Raw genomic sequence first — 22,733 nt, 5'->3', positions numbered from 1 at the left:
GGTTTGCAAAAATCTCTGCCCTCTCTCCCCCCCCCCCCCCACCCCCCACCCCCCAGAGGATGCAGTCATTGCATCGAAAATCGCACCGAATCCATCGGTGATAAAAGATAAAAGGAGAAAGGGAAAAAAAATCTGCAAATAATAAATGGGGGAAATTTCAAACGTGTTTTCTTTTTGAAAAACAGTGTCTGAACGGCAACGGTTTAAAACGAGACGTGAAATAGTTGCCACGTTATGACTCTGTCACATCAGGATCTGTCACCCCCACAAGGGAATTGACTGTATATTCCGTGAGCGAAAGGCGACAGCGAATGGCGCACAGCAGCGTCTCCGCAAACAGCCGTGGGTTGACCTCATCTTTATTACTAATGTTTTGTTTTCGATTTTTAAAAAAAAATATTTTGGGGGTTAATTCAACGATAATTCTCTGCGCTCTAATGCAAATCCAACTCGTCGCTGTCGTCTGCAAAAAATCCGTCCAATACCTAAACGTTACCAACACCAAAGTTTCGAACATGTGAAGCGCTTAAAGAAATATATTTACAACTGTAAGAGAGTGAAACAGAAACACAAACTCTCTCTATATATATTGTATCATATATATATATATATTATTTCAAGACGTGGTGTTTGATTCATTTCAGAAGCACAATTAACGAAGGAACAACTCGTCAATAATAATAATAATAATAATAATAAGGGATATACTGCAAAGGTGAGGTGGGGTTCAATTTTGTGAGTTTCATCCAGAATGAGACACAGGCAACAGACAGCAAAGCGACTGAGGCTGAGCGACTGACTGACTGGGAGCAAAGCAAAGCTGTTCATCACTCACTCACACACACAGACACACTCACGCACTCACTCACTCACACACCAAGGCAGCAGCTCGGGTGAAAGCTAAATAATAATAATAATAATAATAATAATAATGATGATGATCAATGATAACCTTTGCATATGCTATGGGTGTTCAGTGCTGGGTTGCACAAGCCGTGGAGCTCTTGCACACAAAGGACAAACACTGAACACATCCAACTTACTGGGAATAAGCGATTGGGCCGCAAAATGTCTCACTTCGCCTCACTTGTCATTTCAGCTCTGTCTCCAAACCAAACGCTTTGTAGCTGTACAGATCTTATTTGTGGATCTTGAGCACCTGTGAGGTGCAGTGGGGGGGGGGGGGGGGGGGGGTGAGGCAGCTATTTGCACATTTTCCCAAAACAACGTGATCCTGCCTGCAAACAAGCAAATATTCCCGAGGGGACACTTCCATTTAATTTGCCTTTAATTTATCAATCACTATTCCCTTTCCCTCTCTCTCTCTCTCTCTCCCTCCCTCCCTCCTCCCCATCTCTCTCTCTATCTCTCGCCCCCCCCCCATCTCTCTCTCTCTCTCTCTGGCTGGAGTTTTGCTGCGTGTTTCTCTCCAATATAACCCAGTCCGCGAGTTTCTCGTGAAATGGCACTCACTTTACCGACAAAACAGTCAGAGTCGCTTCTCCCTGCTTCGTGCAATTGAAACGAATCTCTCCCGCAGGCGTGTGTGTGTGTGTGTGTGTGTGTGTGTGTGTATGTGTTCCCCTCTTACAGCTTAAAAGTAAATATATTTCTTTCAGCCCCAGCCTGCACATAATTCGCTTATTTCACGTGGCTTTCCAAACGCACGTTTGATAAGCGAGACCCCCATGAATTTCGTGGCCCCTTTCCTCTTTTTTTTTAAAAAAAAATCAATTCAAAGCGCACAAAGTCTTTGAAGATCTGCGCTGAACTGCACTCACCTGATCAACGGGGAGAAATCCGCGACCCCTGCAATTATTAGAGAGGAACCATCAGGGGATTTACAGCTCGAAAACAAACTGCTCAGTGCAAACGAGAAGGTCGCATCATCCCAGACTTGCACCAGAGACCTCTTTGCAGCTCATTGCAGGTCAAACCTGCTGCAGTGGGGAAGGTGCATTTTCTATGGTGGTTCTCTCTGGTCTAACTCTGCTCTGCCGCACTGAACAGGTTTGCACAACCCATTGGCAAAATCAAACACACCGCATAAAGCATAAAGTTCACCCGTACGTGTCGCAAACGAACTGAGGAGTGAGTTGAACGAATGAATGGATGAACGAACGAATGGAGGAGTAAGACACAGAGGAGAGTGAGCAAACGGGGCGCTCCTCACACGATTCCTTGCATTATTGCCTCCAATTCGCCCAAAGACATGAAGAGAAAGAACCAGGAGACAAAATCACACACACACACACATACACATGGACATTCGGTAGTACTCCAATCGGGGGGTATTTAATGGCCCAGAATGTTGTTCACTGTCACAACTCACATCCAAACCACCGACTTGTAACCAGGAACTTTCTGAAGATTTAAATCATTTTTTTAAATCACGAAAGCGCACGACACTAACCATCAAAATAAACGCGAGAAAAAATTCATAGGGGGGGGTGTAAATCGGTTACAAATTAAAATAGACCCCCAAAATAAACCTAAATTAAAAACCCAACGTGGTTTATTGGAAATACGACGCAAAAACTGGAGATGTGTATCTTTACTGCCTGTTTAATAATCATAATAATAATCATCATCATAATAATAATAATCTCCAACAATATTCAAAAAGTAGGGAGCAGTAATCTGGGACACTATTATAAATGTATAATTTATGGCCCACTTGGGAGAAAACACTCGATCTTGTCAACACAAAGTGGATTTAAACCTACACTGAAAGCCTGACTCTGGTCCTCAGGTCAACCTGTCGCTCTGAACAGTTACAAGAATTATAGGAAACCACTAGAAACACACAGGATTCAGAATTATTACATTTAGAGTACGGAATACATCGAAATTAATCTTGTAGGAAATTGGAATAGATTCCTAGATGGGAGTTCACCATTCTAGATTCGGTTTATATATATATATATATATGTCTGTGTGTATTTTAAAAACCCCAATATTAAAATAATCTTCATATATACATACACACCCCCATATATATATAAATATATATAAACCGAATCTAGAACCGTGAACTCCCATCTAGGAATCTATTTCAATTTCCTTGTGAATAATTTATCTCTCTCTCTCTCTCTCTCTCTCTCTATATATATATATATATATATATAAACAGAGCTAAATTATTCACAAGGACATTGATGTATGTTTTTGCTACAATCATTTTAACACATTAATAAATACATTTCCTGTCCACATGTTTTCCCCATTCGAGACTCGATAGGCTTTTCCACCTGATTGAGATTATCAGAAGGGTGAGATTTGGGGGTACAGTTGACGTGTATTTTTTTTGGTGTGTGTGGGGGTGTGGGGGGTGGGGGGTATGGGGTGTGGCTTGAAACTCAAAGCGCAGATGATGAGCTGTTTGTTGCTTCTCCAAACTCCTCAACCACGTGTAATTCAACCACGTTAAATTAAATTAAATTAAACTAAACTAAATGGAGGGTTTTTATTGCAACAATCAAAGCCAACAACATACAGACAGACAGACAGACAGATACCAGGTGAGGTGAAATGGGGAGGAGGAGGCAAGAGTGAAAGGACACGTAGAGAGAGAGAGAGAGAGAGAGGAAAAAAAAAGAGGCAAAGAAGAAATAAAAGCAATTCCCTCTCTCCCACCCCCACCCCCCAACAACAACAACATCGTGGCTACAGTAAATGTGGTTCTCACCAAACTCTGGTGGTGACGATTGGGTGTTTGCAAAGTGGGTATAATCAGCTTTAAACAGTTTGGCTGCTTGACTCACCCAGTGCGCAGGTTGACGGCAGAATTCCTGGGATTGACTTCTCTGGAGGCCACAATTTTTTAACAGAAACAACTGCAAACCTGGCGCCGACTGGCAGTAATCCTTCACAGCTGGTTTGCAGTCCTTTCCACCCCCCTCTCTATTTTTTTCTCTCTCTCTCTCTCTCTCTCTCCCTGTCTCCCTCCCTCCCTCCCTTCTTCCATCTCTCTCTCTCTCTCTCTCTAGACTTCATTTCTTTAAACGTTTTCTTCTTAATCCCACCAACTGAAATCCAATCTCTGCAACACAAAGAAAACACACACACACACGTCAGGTGTCTGGCCGCAGGGGTTAGGGATTTGAAGTTCCCCTGTATTCTCTCTCTCTCTCCCTCTCTCTGCCCCCCACCCCCTCCCTCTCTCCCCTCTCTCTCTCTCTCTGACTGCCTTGGTCACTTCCAGGTCTCCTTGAACAACCTGCTGAATCTGTTCTGTTCTGCCCTGTACACTCAATCTACCTGCTTCTCTCTCTCTGTGTTTCAGGACCTCACAGACAGACCAGACCAGACCAGACCGCAAAGAAGATAACGGGGAGATGCTCTAAAGCGGGTCCTAGTCTTTCTCTGTCTCTCTGTCTCTCTCTCTCTGTCTGTCTCTCTCTTTCTCTCTCTCTCTCTCTTTCTCTGGCTGCAAGTTAGCTCACGTATAACCCCACAGTCAAACAATTAAATACACAATCTAACCCCATTTCCATCATGGGACCTAATAATAATAATAATAATAATAATAATAATAATAATAATCACGCTGCTGAGCTCAATTAAATACTTGCACCGTTGTGTGAGCTTTTAATACTTGACACTGGGGCACAATCCCAACCCCTTATTATGCAAAAAGGGGAAGCTTTTGAATCGACAAAAACACACACACACACACACACACACACGACCCAACGTCGAAACATTTCTGTGGAAGCGTATCATTTTTTAAAAAAAAAATGTCTCATTTCCTTCCATCGTTTCGTTTCAAATCACCGTTGTTACAGTCTCAGAGGCGATCAGAAAGGAGATAGATAATTAATTAATAATAATAATGATAATAGTAATCCTTGCAATTTGCACTGCATGACATCGTTGCTCCATTGCTGTACGTTTCGTCCAAAATATTACAAGTCAATTCCCTTTGTAGTATATTCCGTGAAGCGCTTTGAGACGTCTCGAAGAAGTGATCGAGCGCTGTGTCAAAGGCAAGGATTATTATATCACCTTTTTACACAAAAGCACACACACACACACACACACATTTTTTTTAAAAAAACTATTTGGAAAAAAAAACGAAAAACAATGCTTTTGCCACCACACACACAAAAAAAAACAATTGCTCGGAGTAAAATGACCTTCGTCCGGCGATCAAAACCAATCGCAAAACGTTATAACAAACTACAGAAAGTTTCAGGAGATCCACACACAATAAGCGAAGAAAATCAAACTTCTCCCCCCCCCCACTCCCCCCCCCATCACCCACCACCACCCCTTCCCCCTTTTGCACCGAAACAAGCCGCCGGCAACATTAAGGAAGAAAAGAAGCAAAAAAAAATGCATTGCACTTTGTAACTGAGCGTTTTCTGGTGCCATTAATTCTTTTATAATTAACTTTTCTGGGGCTCCACAAATGCCATTGCTCACCATTTCGAAACCATTTAGCAACAGGGCTTCCAGGAGCATCGCCTTTGCAACTATCCTCCCATCACTGTTGTAATGTCCCCCCACCCCCTCCACCCCCTCAATTTTTTTTCTACCACATCCCACCGTCCGGTCAGTTGGTTGTCAGCGGTGGAGACTAAAAGCAAACGGTAAATCTGTATCATCCCCTCTGAACTGTGCTGTTCCTGTGTCCCTTTGCGGTGGAATCACTCGAGGCATCACTTTGCGGGGCCGAAAGCGGAGATTTTGGTCATACAATATTTTTCTGATTTGATTTGGATTCGCTTTTTCTGGTTGTGTTTTGCACACACACACAGACAGACAGACAGACAGACAGACAGACACACACACAGACAGACACACAGACAGACAGACACACACAGCAGACACACACACACACACAGCAGACACACACACACACACAGACACAGACAGACACACACACACACACAGACACAGACACACACACACACACACACACAGGCAGACACACACACACACACACAGACACAGACAGACACACACACACACAGACACAGACACACACACAGACACACACACACACAGACAGACACACACACAGACAGACACACACACACACAGACACAGACAGACACACTCACACACACAGACAGACAGCAGACAGATAGACACACACACACACAGACACACACACCCACAGACACACACACACACACAGACACACACACACAGACACAGACAGACACACACACACACACACACACAGACACGGACAGACAGACACACACACTCACTCACTCACTCACAGACCGACCTGGATGTCTCGGTGCATTCAGTACACACCAATCGCATGCGGTTACCCAGATAACGTGTGGATAACCGCGTTACAATGCGGGCGCGAGGATTATTATCAATAGAAGAAACACAGGGATAGAAAATGCACCGATGCTCCCGGTGGGACCAGGAATCCGGGTCCATAGCGACTGGTTATAAAAGCCAAGGACTGTGTCTTTGTGTCTTAAATAGGGACCTGGAAATCCATCATTGTATTGGTTAAAAAAAAAGAGACAACTGTTTATTAATCCGCGGCATTAATCTAATTTGGGGGAAGGGGTTGGGCCGGGAAAGGGAATTAATTGATTGATTCATTCAGATAACTTTTTTTTTTAAAAATGTTTACACATTTTATTACAATAATCTATACTGTACAACCTTGCTTTTGAATTCTCACCAGAAAGAGAAAAAATCGACCATTGCTTTGGAAATGGAGCAGAACAGGAGACACAGATTGGCAAAGACAACGTTTTTTTTTAAAAAAAAAACATACAAATAAATTTTATAATGACCCTCCCGGCAAAAAAAAAAAAAAAAAAAAATTTTTTTTTTGTTTGGAAAATAATTTGATCTAAGCAATTAAAGCACTTCTATAAAATCACTCAACAATTCTTTAGCATGCCTTTTTTTTTCAGAAACAATAAAAAAAAATCGAGTTATTTTCAATTATTTGAGTTAAATTAATCCCAGAGGTAGGTTTGCTTTGTTGTTGAATTAGGAATGAGGGTGATTATAACATTCCTTTATTTGAAGAACAGCAATAGACATGCAGGGTTTTTTTTTTTTTGGTTTGTTTTAAGTTTAATAACGAAAAAAAATAAACAAAACAACATTTTAACTTGATATTTACCAAAAGCAGAATTGCCACATGTAACAATAATAGAATTGATCTCTCTATATACAGATCCACTCTGTCGATTTTTGTTTTCAGTATCAATTAATCAATCGATTAATCAATGCATTAATTAATTAATAACAAAGTTAAACTTTTTTTGGGGGGGGGTGAGGGAAATGTTTTTTTTAAAAAAAAAAGTTTTTTTTTTATTAAAAAAAACTCCTCCCCAAAAAGGAAACCCCCAAATCGCTTTCGGGTTCGTGCAATTAAATATTGTTTTCGGCTGAAAATTAGACAGTAAATGGCGAGGGAACCTTTGGAGAGTGAGTGGTCGTCTGTACACACCGTGAAAAGGTTGCAATAGAATCTTTATAATTTTTAGTGGAGGTTTTTTTTCCCCCCCCACCCCACCCCACCCCACCCCACCCCTTTTTGGCCAGTTGTCCAGTTTTACTGTCCTGTCACACAGGTCTGTCCACTGCGTATTGACAAGCGTTCAGACTCGTCCCTGAGTTCTGCAAACTGCTGTATCCGAATCCGGTGTGGGGTTTGGGTTTAAGTCTGAATCCGGGCAGTCCAGGGTTGCAAGTGTCCCGGTAAACATATGGAGGGGTCGGCGGTGCGTAAGGACAGGCGGCCGAGGACATGGCTGAATTGAGGGAGGAACTGGTGAGATTGTTAATGCTGCCCAGGCTGGAGCCCGGCATTCCTGGCATTCCCGAGTGCACCATACTGGACTGCATCGTCATGGAGGAGATGCTGCTCGGAGCAGAGAACATGGCTTGAGAAGTCAGAGGGTTCATGGAGCTGAGGAATGGGAAACTCTTGGTGGACAGAGGGCTGGCGCCCAGGTTCTTTGTCGCCCAGTTGTTGTAGCCATAGCTGGTGTACATGTCATCGTAAGGCTGCATCAGCCCGTTAAACTGTGGTATAAATCCGTTTTTACACAGGTCCACTTGCTGGTTCCGTTCCCTCTTCCTCCATTTTGCTCTGCGGTTCTTAAACCAAACCTGGGGAGGAACATGGCACAAGGGAGGTCAGGATTGCAAGCTCAAAGCTCTCAACGCTGCATACATTTTACACCGTAATGATAATAATAATAATAATATCGATAATGTTAATCATTGCACTGGATGCAGCGCCTCCTCACGTCTTCTAGAATTCACTATGTTTTGTGGGCGAAACGGGGGCAGACAATTACGCACGACAATATATATGTGTATATTTCTATATAAAAATAAAACATCATTAGGCACGGACACGAGCCACCACCGACAATCTTCAAAAATAACACGTTACACAAACAAACCCTCAAAAGAAAGTCGGACTTGTTAAAGGTTTTTCATTTCAAGATTCCAAGTGGCCACTAAACACCTCCACTACGGTGTCGCTTTATGTGGTCGTTTTATGGACCCACGACCTATAAGGTGTGATGACACTCTCGGCTCAAAGACACAGCGATCCCAGGGATGAACACAACAACCAGGGGCATGAAATCACTGGATAGAGAGAAAGTGAGAGAAGAGAGAGGGAGAGAGAGAGAGAGAGAGAGAGAGAGAGAGAGGGGTGAACAGGAACAGACAGGTTGGTTGGAGTTTTTGGTGCAATGCAGCAATCCCACTGAAAACACTGCTAAACTCACTCACAAAACAGCCCCCTCTTGTTGTCTCTTGCTCTCCCCACCTTTTCCACTGTTCTCTTTCTATCCTCTGGTTCCAAAAAGCCTCACCAGAGTCTCGCTACTCTGATAATAATAATAATAATAATAATTGAGAAGGTGGCCATCCGGTAAGGCAGTCAACTCGATGGGGTTTTGAATCGAATGAAACCGATCCAAGCCAAGTTAGCTTTACGCAAACTAGTTTGTTTGGTCTTTGGCACCAGCAGTCAGTGACTGCCTTAAAACTCCTCCGAGATAAACTCTTTGGCCGACCCTTCAACAGTCGTTGAACATTGAAATGTTAATTAAAAAAAAAATCGCCCTCTCTTCCCCCAGTGTCCTTCCTGGTTCGTTTTATATCTGTGTTACTTAATAATGTCCAGAGAAAGCAAATAGCCATCAAAGCTATGCGCCCGTAGTTTTCATGTTAATTCATAATTAATCAAACATTTCACTCTCAGTGCTGTGGGGGTTTCACGACAGTGGAGCGAAGAGTTCCAGATCAAAAGACAATTTAATTTAGGTCCAACAAACGTCGTAGAAAAATTGCATCAAGCGAAAAATCTAGTTAATCAACAAACCCCCCCCCACCCCCCGAAGCAATTTAAAATCAAATAATATCCATGATATCAAGCACTTTTTAAAACACATTTGGCTGTTAAATTGTACGATTAAAAGGACATCAAACTAAATTGATATACATGTATTGAATGCAAAGATATGTTTCGTAACAGCAAGTTCAAACTGCCTATTCTGAGGTGGGGAAATTTAGGACGGGGACATTTTATATAATATAATAATAATAATAATAATATTTGCATTTGATATAGTGCCTTATCACGTCTTCGAAACGTCTCAAAGCGCTTCGCAGAACTCTACGCATCGACTGCATATACCGTGAGAGAATTTAGACAGAATCCGACGCGGAAACCTACAGTAGAAACTAACTCACAAGTCGCTCCGTAACGCATTGCGGGGTTTAATTTAATTTAATTTAATATAATATAATTTAATTTAATTTAATCCACGAGCCATCACTGCAGACGCCTTGAGATCTGTGTCGCCTTGGCTTTTGGGGGAGCACAGCCCGTGGTCAATACAGATCACAACCTCTGCTCGGTTTCCCAGTCGAGATTTCTCGGGAGATTAAACAGCAAGCGATGCAATTATTTTAGGTGAGAGATCACGTTATAATAATAATAATAATAATAATATGTCCATGTTATGCCCCTGTAAGGGAGAAGGTCTCTCCACCCACACGCTCTGAGAAATCACCGCTTATCCCGAGTATTAATTATTATTATTAGTAGTAAATAAATGTTCCTCCCAAATCCTCAGAGCTATGTTTGAGTTCCATTAATACACCCCCAGCAGGAAGTCGCGTTAAGGCAAACGGTGTATTGCAATAAACTGTTCCTATTTTACATCTCATGCCGTTTGTGTGATCGTAATGAGCCGAATTGTTACTCGCATTTGCTGTGTAATGTGCTCTTACGATGGAGGAAGGCTCCTTCCACTGCGAGTTAACATTAATATTTCTGCAGAATTGCAGTGATAATAATTATCCCTACGTTTGGCAAAGCGCCCTTCAATGATTTCCTTTCTTTCACAACCTCGCTGGCTCTTGCTTTTTTTTGTTAAGCAACAAGGGATATGTTAAACCCAATCCAAATACCTGTGATTTCCACCTACGTTAAAAGGCGTTTTAAAATATGCCCCAATTCTGTATTTTGGCAGCTTAAAAAAAACGGGCCGACTCGAGAATAAGTGCATTTTGTGTACATTTCGCCCATCAGAATATAATAATAATAATAAATAATAATAGTCAGTTCACTTTACAGCATATTCCGCGAAGCGCTTTGAGACATCTCGAAGGCGCGTCTTGATAAGGCACTGTACCAAATGCAAGAATCATTATTAAAACCATACAATGGTCCTTCCAGTGGAGTTAATTATCATTATTATTATTATTATTATTATTGTAATTCATCGCAGGTTCATTCCTAACCACACTGCAATTGCAGAAATTGGTGATGAGTAGATATTTGACGCGGAACGGTGAAGCCTTGGGTTCATGGTTGCTGTGCGTTAATGTTCCAATGTTATTGTATAACAGTGTATTTTTTTTTGGGTGGGGAGGGGGGGACTGATTTATACACTCACCCTGACTCTGGCCTCAGTAAGGTTTGTCCACACAGCTATCTCCTCTCTCATAGACATGTCGGGGTAGCGATTCCTTTGGAAAGTGGCTTCCAGCTCTTGCAGTTGCTGACTGGTGAAGTGTGTCCTCTGTCGCCGTTGTCTCTTCTTCTTGGATGGATCCTCCACGTTGCATTCCTCTGATTTGTTCGGCATTGATTTGTCTCTATCTAACACAAGGCAAACGCACACACACAAACATTGGCACATTAGAATCGACACACACCTTTGGTGGTGGTGGTGGTGGTGGGAGAGGTGGTGGGAGAGGGGTGGGGGCTCCACACAACAAAAAAAAACGACGTGAGATTTATTTGCCTAAAACTAAAAATAAAAATAAAAACACTACTTGGTCATCACATAGAACCTAACACACGACACGAGAAACTGCTTCCCTTAAGCCTTGTCCCAACACTGGAAGAATTAACATCTCACACCCGATTTCTTCGAGTAATAATTAAGTGTTAAGGTCTTATCGGATATCATTTGACATCAAAATACCGGATTCAATCACGTCGCAGAACTGGCAGGGAAAAAAAAAACAGGAGTGGGGGAGTATTGTTGTTTGCAAGAATAATATTACCACCAGGTTTTGATCGCTTCGAAATGACAGGGCGTTTGGCTAATCATTCCCTTGGTTTTCAAACACGTGTATTTAATGTCGGGTTTATTTCTTTTTCTTTTTTTTACACACACACACACAAAAAAAAATGTCCATTTCGCCACCCAGAAAGGTTCAGGGGAATTAGGAATCGTTTCCAGTTGATGTGATGATCAAACTGCGCGTTTCTCTTTATATATATCTATCTATATATAGAACGTATAGTATATGTAACATATATATAATGTATATATACATCCTATATAAATAATAGGGTGTTTTTTTTAACAGAAAGAGAGTGTGTGGGCCAATTGCCGACACAGCCCGTGTGGAAACAAGCAGAAACCTGTCTGATTCTGTCACTCTTGTCAGCTTTCGTGGCTTAAACACTCAAAACAGTGAACAGAACTCAACCCAAACTCGCTTTAACACGTCAATTATTATTCTCTGCCCCCCCCCCCCCCCACCACCACCACCACCACCACCCCCCCACCCCCCGTGTGTGTGTGCGATTCTCTCAACGCGAGAATGGGCCAAATCCTTTAAAAATAATAATAAATAATAATAATAATCTTTAATAATAATAATAATAATAATAATCCTCGCATTTGATATCGCGCTTTTCGCGTCTTCTAGACGTCCCGACAACACGAATTAAACCCGATTATTTATTAAAATAAGATGGATCTTATTTTACACTTTTTTTTCCAAAAAAAACCCCCCAAAATCTTTGTCAATCCCAATTGCATCATTGATTCATCGGTTGACTTATTTATTTGTTTATTTATATATATCTATATATCAAATGCAAGGATTATTATTATTATTATTATTATTATTATTAATAATATTATTATTATAATATGGAGGGGGGCTAATTACTTTATTTCACCCACAAAACATACAGTCACTACACTTTCACAGTAATATCCCGTGAAGCGCGTTCAGACGTCCCGAAAGAAAACGTGATAAAGGGGCTGTATCAAACACAAGGATTATTCACATCATTATTATTATAATTATTATTATAATTATTATTATAATTATTACTATTATTATCAGAATCTCTGGTCACAAAGCCATGTGTGTGTGTGTTGAGAGAGAGAGAGAGACAGTGAGTGAGTGAGAGACAGAGAGAGACAGAGAGCGCCTCTCTCTCTCTCTCTCTCTCTCCCAACACTGTCTGGGAATCGAAGTGGCACCGGATTGAGGTGCTCGGTTACCTGTAGTCTCGGTGTCCGAGGACTCACTCGCTGTGTTCTCCAGTCGCTCTCTGCCACCTTCAGCCGCTCGGGGTAACACAAACCTGGGAGAGGCCATGTCACAGGGAGCCGGAGCTCTCGAACTCTCTGTCGCTCGGTCCAAATTCATCTCTCCTTGGAATAAAAACAGTTCACTCCGGCTTTTTAGTAGGGCATGGATTCTTCTTGCTGTTGTCGTTGTTGTGGTGGCTGTGGTGGTTGTTGTGGTTGTCTTATTCACTGCTCACTGCAACTAAAAAAAAAGGGGGTGGGGGGAGAGGGGGAGGGTTGGGGGATTAAACCCCAATCTTCAGACCATAGAAATGTTATATTTCTGTATCTCTCTCTCTGTTTCTCTCTCTCTCTGTGTCTCTAATCTCTGTCTCTTCTGCTCTCTCTCTCTCTCTCTGGCTCTCAGCGGCACATGGTGGGAGTTGTATCAACTGTTCTGTTCGACTGAGTGTGGCAGACGCACATTTATATGAAGGCAAGGCAAGGCAAGGCAAGGCAAGGGGAAGGGAAGGGAAGGCAAGGCAAGGGAAGGCAAGGCAAGGCAAGGCAAGGCAAGGGAAGGCAAGGCAAGGCAAGGGAAGGCAAGGCAAGGGAAGGCAAGGGAAGGCAAGGGAAGGCAGTGTTTGGCTGTGTCAGGCAGAACAGGAAGGCGAGAGAGAGAGAGAGAGAGAAAGAGGGACAGAGAGAGAGAGAGAAAAAGTTGGATGTCTGTAACGTGTTGGGAAAGGAGGAATGACCCGCCTTGGATAAAGCAGCAACAGTGATACTGAACTCCTCCCACAGTTAGGAAATACCTCCTAGAAATTTTTTTTTTGCTGATGATGAAACGCCACCCACACAACACAACACATCACATCACATCACATCACATCACACACGACTCCACTGACCTAATCTGGGCAAACACGCTTGTGGCAGTCTCTCTCTCTCTCTCTCTCTCTCTCTCTCTCTATCCCTCCCTCCCTCTCAGTCACAGCAAGGATATGGCAACAACCAAAGCCATTCCAGAATAAGAGACTGAGACTGGGGAGTGATGTGTGGATGCAAAATGCAGTCAAACACAACGACCGACCGACCGACTGATCACCCGTTGCATTTAATACGGGAGCGATAGAAACCCCAGTAACAGTTGAAAATATTTCGCATCGTTTCTGTTCACAGGGCTCTGCAAACACACACAACATCACCCCGAACTTCTGACATCAAGTCTGGACGCTATATTGTAATCAGACTCCGAACGAGTACACTTCCATTGCATTGCATGTATCACGATGGCTGATAAATATTCACAGGATCAAACCGTCAGAATAAAGGGAATGTGCACAGTCGATCGTCCCTTAATCTGTTTGCACAACACGTTTGGGTTTTTTTTTTTTGAAATTTTTTTTCCCCCCCAAAAAAGAAACTAACATTTGTTTGAATGAGGGACAATATTTTTTTTCCAGCAGTGGAGGGTTCCTACTTTTATTACGTTTCGTGACCTGTCACTCCCCATCCCCCCCCACTCCCACCCCCCCACCCACCCCACAACCCCTTCCCAGATGTCACAATTTAGGGGGGAAATAATCCCTAAATATGGATTAAACATTGGCTCCGAGGAGAAGTCAGCACGGTTCGTTTTAAAGATCTCTGGCGCATGTAAATAACATTTCAAAGACAATTTCCAGTTTTCCTTGGGTCACTGGAGAAATTAGATCTATACTTAAAGCGCCAATTTTTGTGCACGTACTGTAGCCCAATAAAGCTCACCCTATAATAATATATCTCTTCTGGGCTATTGGTACATTTCAACATCAGTGTTTGGTTTTTTTTTCACGAGGAGAAAAACTACTTTCTTTTTTCTTCCATGTGTAAAAAAAAATGCTCCCTGCAATGTCACTTACTGCTATAAAGTGTGTGTGTGTGTGTGTTTTTGTGGCTGGAGTGAGTCTGACATAGATATAAGGTGGAGATGAGCGATGATCTGTGGGATCAGATTTTAGTAATGGGACTGATAAATATCTGCCAGACTGAGAAAACTGTACAGTACCTCTGCGGTAGGATCATTCTGTCTGAAAATACGAGGTACACAGTCCTACAGTTCTGAAACCATATACATGATACAGATATCCGAAGAGAGACACTACAAAGAGCTATATATATATATGTATATATATATATGCACATATTCTATTAGGTATACTTCAAAATGATTGCTGAATTGTCTCTGCAACAATGAAATGCCCACAAAATTTCGTTTCGCTCACAAAATATAAACTCTATTCACTTTACAGTGTATCCTGTGAAGTGCTTTGAGACGTCTCGAAGACGTGGTAAGGGGCTATATCAAATGCAAGAATTATTATTATTATTATTATTATTATTATTATTATTATTATGCAGCATTTCTGCTGGGAAACATGGAATGATTATTTCACTCATTATTTTGTTCAGAGGCATCAATCGTGACAAGACTGCATCTTCCAGAACATTATATTTATCGTAATTGCATCGCAGTAAACGTATTCAACTGTACACATAATAAACGCAACTCTACGTTATTTGGCATGTGGTACAAATGTTACAAACATAACTATTTTTTGTACATGTTCGTATGTTTATATGGACACATGCACCATGAGTTGTCATTTTGTTTTGAGGTAAGAGTGTCACGTGCAGATATTTCCAGTATCCATAAATAAAATATTTTGCCTTATTAAAAATCTAAATAGGTTCATTTGGGGGAATTGGAACTATTTCTTCTTAATATGGTTAGGTTTTTGAACAGGCGTTGACATTGACATCATTCCTTCGCCTTAGTTCAACAAGTTCAACAAGCCTTAATTATATATATTTTTTTTGGGGGAGGGGGGGGATGGGGATAAGAGGCAGAGGAGTATTGTGTAATTTTTTTTCCTGCACCAGTTTCTTGCTGATAATTTTAATGCATTCCGTGTCACTGTGATGTGTTTGCAAAGACATAATAAAATATTTGCCAAACACCTTTTCGTTAAGACAGTGCCCTTTGAAGTAGAAACTCAATGCCTCGAATTTGAACGTACAAATTTTCAATCTGACCTTTAGCAAAAAAAAATGTACGGGAATGCAAAGAGAATGATTGAGACAGGGGCTGCATCAATACAATACTGTAATACTGGGGCTATTTTATACTATTTTAATTGTGTGCCGAGAAAAATGTTGTAGCCATCTGCAGCCTTCGCTTTATAGTGAATCATGTGAAGCACTTTTGAGATGTCTTCCTGATATAAATGTAACCCACATTATTCAATTCTAGTTAAAAAAAATTGAGGGGGTCAAAACTGCCTCTCAGATTTTTTTTTGTGACATTTTTCCCAAACCTGGTACAATTCGAGCGAAGACAGACTTTTTAAAAGAACAGTACTCGGTTATTTTAATGGCGTTTTGCTATTTTCACCAGTTACTTAAAATGTACTTTAAAAAAAAATGCAGAATTGGGCAAATCATTGGACGAACCCCCGTGTCTGCTGCAAAAAAAAAGATCTCTGCTATGTATTTCATACAGCTTTCAGCAGACTGATAAACCACGGATAAATGCAAACCTATTCGAGACTATTGTGACCTTTATATTTATTATTCTGTCAATGTATGCACAATGCAAAGTCAAGAGATGGGACAGGGCTTGGGGCTAAACCCTGCCAACGTCACAGCCCTGTATTTTGCTTTCATAATGATTAATTTCTTTTAAAAAAATCGCTAAACCCAGTAAAACTCGTTTTGCACTATATAATAATCATCAAAATAATTATCCGTCCATTTGGTGCAGCAGCTTTCACGTCGGGAGGACATCCCAAAGCCCTTCATGGGATATACTGTAAAGTGTAGTGACTGTGTTTTGTGGGCTAATTAATCGTGGTTAAATACCCCCCAAAACGTTGCAGGGGATGATCAGATCAATTGGATTAATGGTCGTGCCAGTAGATGATACACTACGTCCTGAACATGACTACTGTGAATTATTCTGCGCAGTAACAATGTGACAGACAGTTGTAATGCCCTTCAGCAAATGCAATGATTGGTGACTGTCACTACACATCACAGATACCAGAATGGGCTGGAGAGAGAGAGAGAGAGAGAGAGAGAGAGAGAGAAAAGGGTTTCACCTGGATTGGATTAAAAAGAATATTAACTGAATTAAACCAACAGTTGACAAGAATATATATACATATATATATTTTTTTAAAAATAAGCAGATTTCAGGGAGGAATTTCGAGACTGCAATTTCACTTTGCGGTGCAGATGCCATTCACAAATCACTCAAGTTACTCTCTAGTGGTTTATGAAACTACTCGAACGCTTCTATTTGATTAGAGGCTCATAATTCACTCTTCGGTACACACTGCTCGATGTACACGTCTGAACATCAGATGTATTTTGCAGCCGTGAGTCGAGTTATCTGAACAAAGGCAAAATAATAAAGTACTTGACTGGTATCAGATATCAATAGCACGATTTCATTGTTTTGTTGCAATCCACTGTTTTGATTCACGAGTGATCCCAGGAATAATCACTGGATTGAATCACTGGATCACCGACAGGACTGACAACCCCAAGGTCGTCTATTCTTCTTAATGCTGTCAGCATCCCATGAAAAAGGAGTAAACAAAAATAGGGGAGAAAAAGAAAAACGGGACATAAAATTGTTAGTTCTCTAAAATACAGAGAGGACGAGTCCAAAGGTGTAAGGACACAAGTCGAATTTGAGATGTTTAGAAATTCCCAAGTCTACGAGGTGAGATGTGACAGTGGAGCAATTTAACAACATCTCCTCTTGATACCCACTGACCATATGCCTCTCACGTTCACATTAGAATACACAATTTTGTATATAAAACGGGAGTATAACAGGATGTCGGCAGTCTCAGCTGTAATGAGAACAGATGTCTCCCATATTTGAACCTCGTATTTGTGCCGAACACATAAAGGCTGAGTTCAAAATGTAAACGTTCCCTGTACACTGCTATAGCTAATCCCTATATCTAAATCATAGCCCCCCAAAAAGAGACTGTGCTCCTCAATTCTATGCAAGAATTTTTAAAAATATATATATATCCATAGATAGATATACACAGACGTGATTCTAATCCTTGTGGATTTTCAGAAGAATGGCAAACATTAAGTTAAATTAAAACCAGTTTTCGGGGGTGTTGTCTATGTGGCTCCTGGAAAGTTGATTCATGCAGTTGCATTAATATTTCAGTCAGTGATTGTGTCTAAACACCAACACTGTATTACACAAACCGGGGTCACAGGAACACATCTGTTGGTTCCAAACCCTGGAGCTGGTTTAGGCAGTCACATTCTCCAGGTGGAGGCTTCGCTAGTTTTTTTTATATATATCATTCATGGTGACTGTAGTCTTTCGGTGACTGTGAGTGAGTGGAACACATTCAATAAATCAGGTTTTGGGGGGCCAGGTCTGGGCTTGTGGGAACATCCCCCTCTTTCATTCGGTCCAAGGGGAATTCTGATCCTGTGACTTTTACCGGTGCTGGAATAATGTCCTGGCATCTTGGAGGAAGTTAAGGTGTCTCAGCTTGTTTGGGAAGCAAGGGAGAAGGCCCTTCTTTTTGATGGGGACCCATGTGTCCTGTAGAACTACTTCCTGATCTTCCCCCCCCCCCCACCCCCCACCCCCCCCCCCCCCCAACCCCCCAGTCCAGGCGATGTGCTCCATTCACAACACAGGGTGATTTGTGGAGCAGGTCAGGACAGAAAATGGGAGCCAAGGCATCTGTCACTTTGGGGCTCAGGAAATGTAAGCCCAAGTCACGGTTGTATCTTCATTAGGGCTTTCAGGAGTCAAATAATTTTCACCTCTTTTAACTCCCAAAGGTGGCAGTTTTTGGTGGCTATGTTTGCACGGTATTGGCCCCCTGTTATGGCTATGTCTCTCTGGTAGATTTCTCTTCGGGGGAAGATGACCAACAGAACCCTCAGAACCTTACACCCAACATCAAACCACACGCGTTTACAATGGGGGGGACCAGTGGGACAGTAATACAGACCAGACATCAGTCTGAATCTTCTTTTTTCCCCCCCACTCACCATCGCTGAGGCCGATTTTAGGAATTTAGATATATTTGGATGTTATTTGATGATGTAAAAAAAACAGATCTGGGACACAACTGTGTTGGCTCCAACCTCTCTCCAAACTGTAAACAGTTGCAGCACTTGTTGTCTTTTTCACTCTTTCCGACAGACACAAAAGGGTCGATATTCGCCAAATAGTCAGACTTTGTGAATGCAATTACAAATAAATAAAAAGTACAGGGAGTCTGTCACAGTATCAAAATCGTTTGTGCACGTTGGTGGGAGGCATTTAGTCCTCCTGCACATTGCAGACAAATCGGCTCTTAAATAAAACGAAGGATATCAAGAAAAAGAGCCCGATTTGCTCTGTGAAATTAACAAATCGGAAGAAAGTAAGAATATCAAATAAAAGTCGATTTTAATATTGGATTCATTTCAAACCTAACATTCAAACAGCATCGCGCTCTATCCCTTCACAATAGGACATCATTCGCTGATGCCAAGAAATTAAATTGCACTTTAATAAAATACTTCTGTACACGTTTTGTTAGACAAACTGCAACGAATTAGACACTATCCACTGGAAACGAGTTATCACCCGGCGACCGTTAGATTAAATGTATTATACATTAAATGTATTATACATTACATTTAAATATTATAAATTATATTTCCAAATCCCAATCGAAAAAAAAAAACACTTTGCTCTGCTTGGCCTGTGCAGGAAACAACATTTATGCTAAAACCAGGATATCAAGTCCAGTCAAACATAACTTCTTCAAAATCTCTGTACAAACAGTCGGTTCAACCGGTTGGGAGCAATATAAACAGAGAGAGAAAAAAAAACACACGCGGTTCACACAGAGAGATAATGGCGAAATTTTGGGGTGAGGGTACATTTGGACCCGTTGAGGATGAAGACCAGTGGAGGAGAAAGTTTTCTGCTTTGCAGCAATTCTGCATTTCGCCTTTCAGGTCAGTCAGGGATTCAACGCGTTGGAAAGAAACGCGAGTGGGATGTTTGGGAATGTCCTGCGTGGGTCAGACACCACTCTCTCCTCTGGTCAATTACACCCAGAAAGTCCAGTCACCCAGTAACTTGCTCATTGATCTGATTTCTCTTCACCTCACGGCCTTTCCATAGTCTCTCCCACCCCCACCCGCCTCCCAGCGTCATAACATACTTGCAAATAAAACTCGCACTCCGATGGAACCAACTCGAATTATTTTCTTGTGGATTATTTTGCTTATTTTTTTTTCGTGCTAAAGTTTCGTGCTCCCTGGATGGTAAAAGGGAGTTGAACCAGTTGGAGAGAGACTGGCTTCCAACAAGAGTTTGCGCACAGTCAGCGACTGGTTAAGTTTATAACCTATAAGGGTATAGGTTGAAAGGAGACGAAACCTTTTTAACGTTAACGTTAATGTCTGTGCGGTTAAGAGAAATTGCATTGGACAGATTCTCGCCATTAAATGTGCATCGGTAAATAAAGGCAATTATCTTCTCTTCCACCCCCCTCACACACCACCACCCCCACTTTTTTTTATGTTTAATTAATCAAGGAAATATATACTTGGAAATTATGCAGAGATCAAGTGCGGAGGTCCCGCAATCCGGATTTAACGCACACATGTGTTTGTAAACACCCTCAGGTTTTACAACGATATCTGAGCTTTCACTCTGCAAAAGCAGTGAGTCAAATTATCCTTAAATCCTTAAATTGGGTCTCAAACGGCGAATAGGCAAACGGGTAAATTACTCAGTCACAGTGCCCTTTGTCGGCCGCGTTTAGAAGGATTCTGATTTTCTCCTCATTTTTGTGGAGGGCATCAATTATTTTGATCGAAACGGAATAAATGACAGTCGCTTTTTTTAAAAAAAAAGATGGGGGAAAAAATAGATACTTATCCTGATGAATTTTTCGTTTTTTTTTGAAAACAATCGTATTTGATATGACCAAATATAATAATAATTATTATTATTTATTAGTATTAAATCAGGACAATCCTAACACACGAGCACAGTTCGAGGGGACAATATTATGAGCAGTTTAATTATCTCCACCTCTTCGTCTGTCACCAATTCCCCACTGCGGACAATATTGACGCTGTGTCTGACTGGAGGGAATGCAATTTCCTTTATTTTTAAATAAAATAAATAAATGAAACGCGCTTGAAAAAAGAAACTTTCACGTTGCCATGAATCCTGGGGTGGGTTTGCGCGGAATAAACACACCTGCACCTTGGGACCCACATGAGCCACACAATATAGTCAACCACACAACCAGAGACAAAAAACATCTGTCCGGGCTTTGCTGTATTTTGTTTTATTTTATTGCTGTGTGTCCTTGAACTCGTAACACTCGATCGCACATGTACTGCCAACGAGAATACAACGTCGTCAATCGCAGTGAAGAGGAAACCCTTATTGATATTGATCCGTTTTTCCTTTCAATCGATGAGTCGAGTGTAAAGCAAAAGGCTCGAGTTTTACCTTTAATACCACCGATGACATGTTTCCCCCCCCCCCNTCCCCTTGGGGTAATATTGCTCGTCTCCTTAATTATTAGTGTGTTTTCTGGGAGCCAAGGTTTGAAACAAACACATAAAACCCGATGTGAAATAGCCCTGTCAGGCTCTGTCAATAGCTCTGGGTGAGAGTGTCAGGGAACCTCTCGCGTGTGATCTTAGTTACTATATCACTGGCAGTTAACCCCCATTCTGATCACATCTTAACGATCAAACCAAAACGTTACGTTAAGTTGCCTGAAACGTTTAGGATTTGCTTTGAGCTACTCCCACGTTACTCTCTTTGGGAAACTCATTCGTGTAACTCTGCAGTTTCATAAGCACAGGACATTGGGCAAACCCAAAACAGTGCTGAAATCATTTAAAGGGGACATTTATGTATTCCCTGGGAAATTCAGTGTTATTCGGGGTGAGAGATTTGTGCTTTCCGCTTGTTGTTTGCATGTCCAGGTTGACAGTATATAACTGACTAACAACTGGGTACTTGTACAACAGTCAAGTGACTCCTTTCTCTCTCAATCTCCTGACCTGAACAAAAAGAAACCGAGATTAACTTTCCACGTTTAAAGAGATTGCAGATCCAAGTCCTTTTTTTATGGATATAGAAATTCAGACAATTCCGAGCAGAGGACGGATCTTAGGATCTTAGACTTTTATTTTGATACGAAAAACTTTCAATTGCAACAGTTTTTCCCTTTTATATGCACAGTGTTTTAAAGAATAGTTAAGGTGAAAACTGGAGGTGAGATCAAAGTATTTATTCTTGACATATTTAGTGCACACAGACCTTTCTATTCAGGGTCTGATTCCTGAAGATGTTCAATCAAATTATTACACACACACACACACACATGTATTTATATTTATGTAGAAATTGCAGGATTAATTTATATTTTTTCAGACAGAAATATAATTTCAGCCACGATAAAGTTAAGCCCAGAATTTTCCTATATGTGCACCTCCCTTTGTGAAGAACATTGGAGGTGATCCAAAAGGAATCACTCGTTTAATACCTGGGTTGAAGGGTTTTAGCTGTGATGAGGCTGACGCATAGACACTTGGATACCAAAAGCATTCAAAAATGTAACCATAGGGTGCGGCGATGAAATTAAAAGATTGGTGCTATTGTTTAGCATTAATACTTAAGAAAACTTGTTCACGGTTCCCTCGGTATTCACGCTAAACAACAAAATATTGTGATATGACAGCCTTACGCAGGTTCCTATCATTTACTCCAGATTGCAAGCTGGTAGCAGGTTGTACAGATTAGTACTTGTGCATTTCAGGTTATAGACATTTTAATAATACTAATTATAATCATAATAATTTGGTGACTCAATCAATGACTAT

General features: G+C 41.3%; 1 protein-coding gene across 2 annotated transcripts in view; it reads right to left on the bottom strand.

Annotated features, from left to right (window-relative positions):
- Positions 1-7,531: 7,531 nt before the first annotated feature.
- pitx1 (paired-like homeodomain 1) overlaps positions 7,532-22,733 on the bottom strand; it is a 36,328-nt gene continuing 21,126 nt past the window's right edge. For both annotated transcript variants that reach the window (XM_042340129.1, XM_042340130.1), the window contains 3 exons: positions 12,777-13,047; positions 10,920-11,125; positions 7,532-8,106 (listed from right to left, as the gene is read on the bottom strand). In XM_042340129.1, coding sequence (XP_042196063.1) covers positions 7,558-8,106; positions 10,920-11,125; positions 12,777-12,924 — 903 coding nt within the window. In that variant the 5' untranslated portion in view covers positions 12,925-13,047 and the 3' untranslated portion in view covers positions 7,532-7,557. The remainder of the gene's footprint in view (positions 8,107-10,919; positions 11,126-12,776; positions 13,048-22,733) is intronic.

Source organism: Callorhinchus milii, unplaced genomic scaffold, assembly GCF_018977255.1.
Source record: "Callorhinchus milii isolate IMCB2004 unplaced genomic scaffold, IMCB_Cmil_1.0 Scaffold13, whole genome shotgun sequence".
Classification (NCBI taxonomy): Eukaryota; Metazoa; Chordata; class Chondrichthyes; order Chimaeriformes; family Callorhinchidae; genus Callorhinchus; species Callorhinchus milii.
Note: the sequence above shows the minus strand (reverse complement) of the source record. Positions and strands in the feature narration are given on the sequence as shown.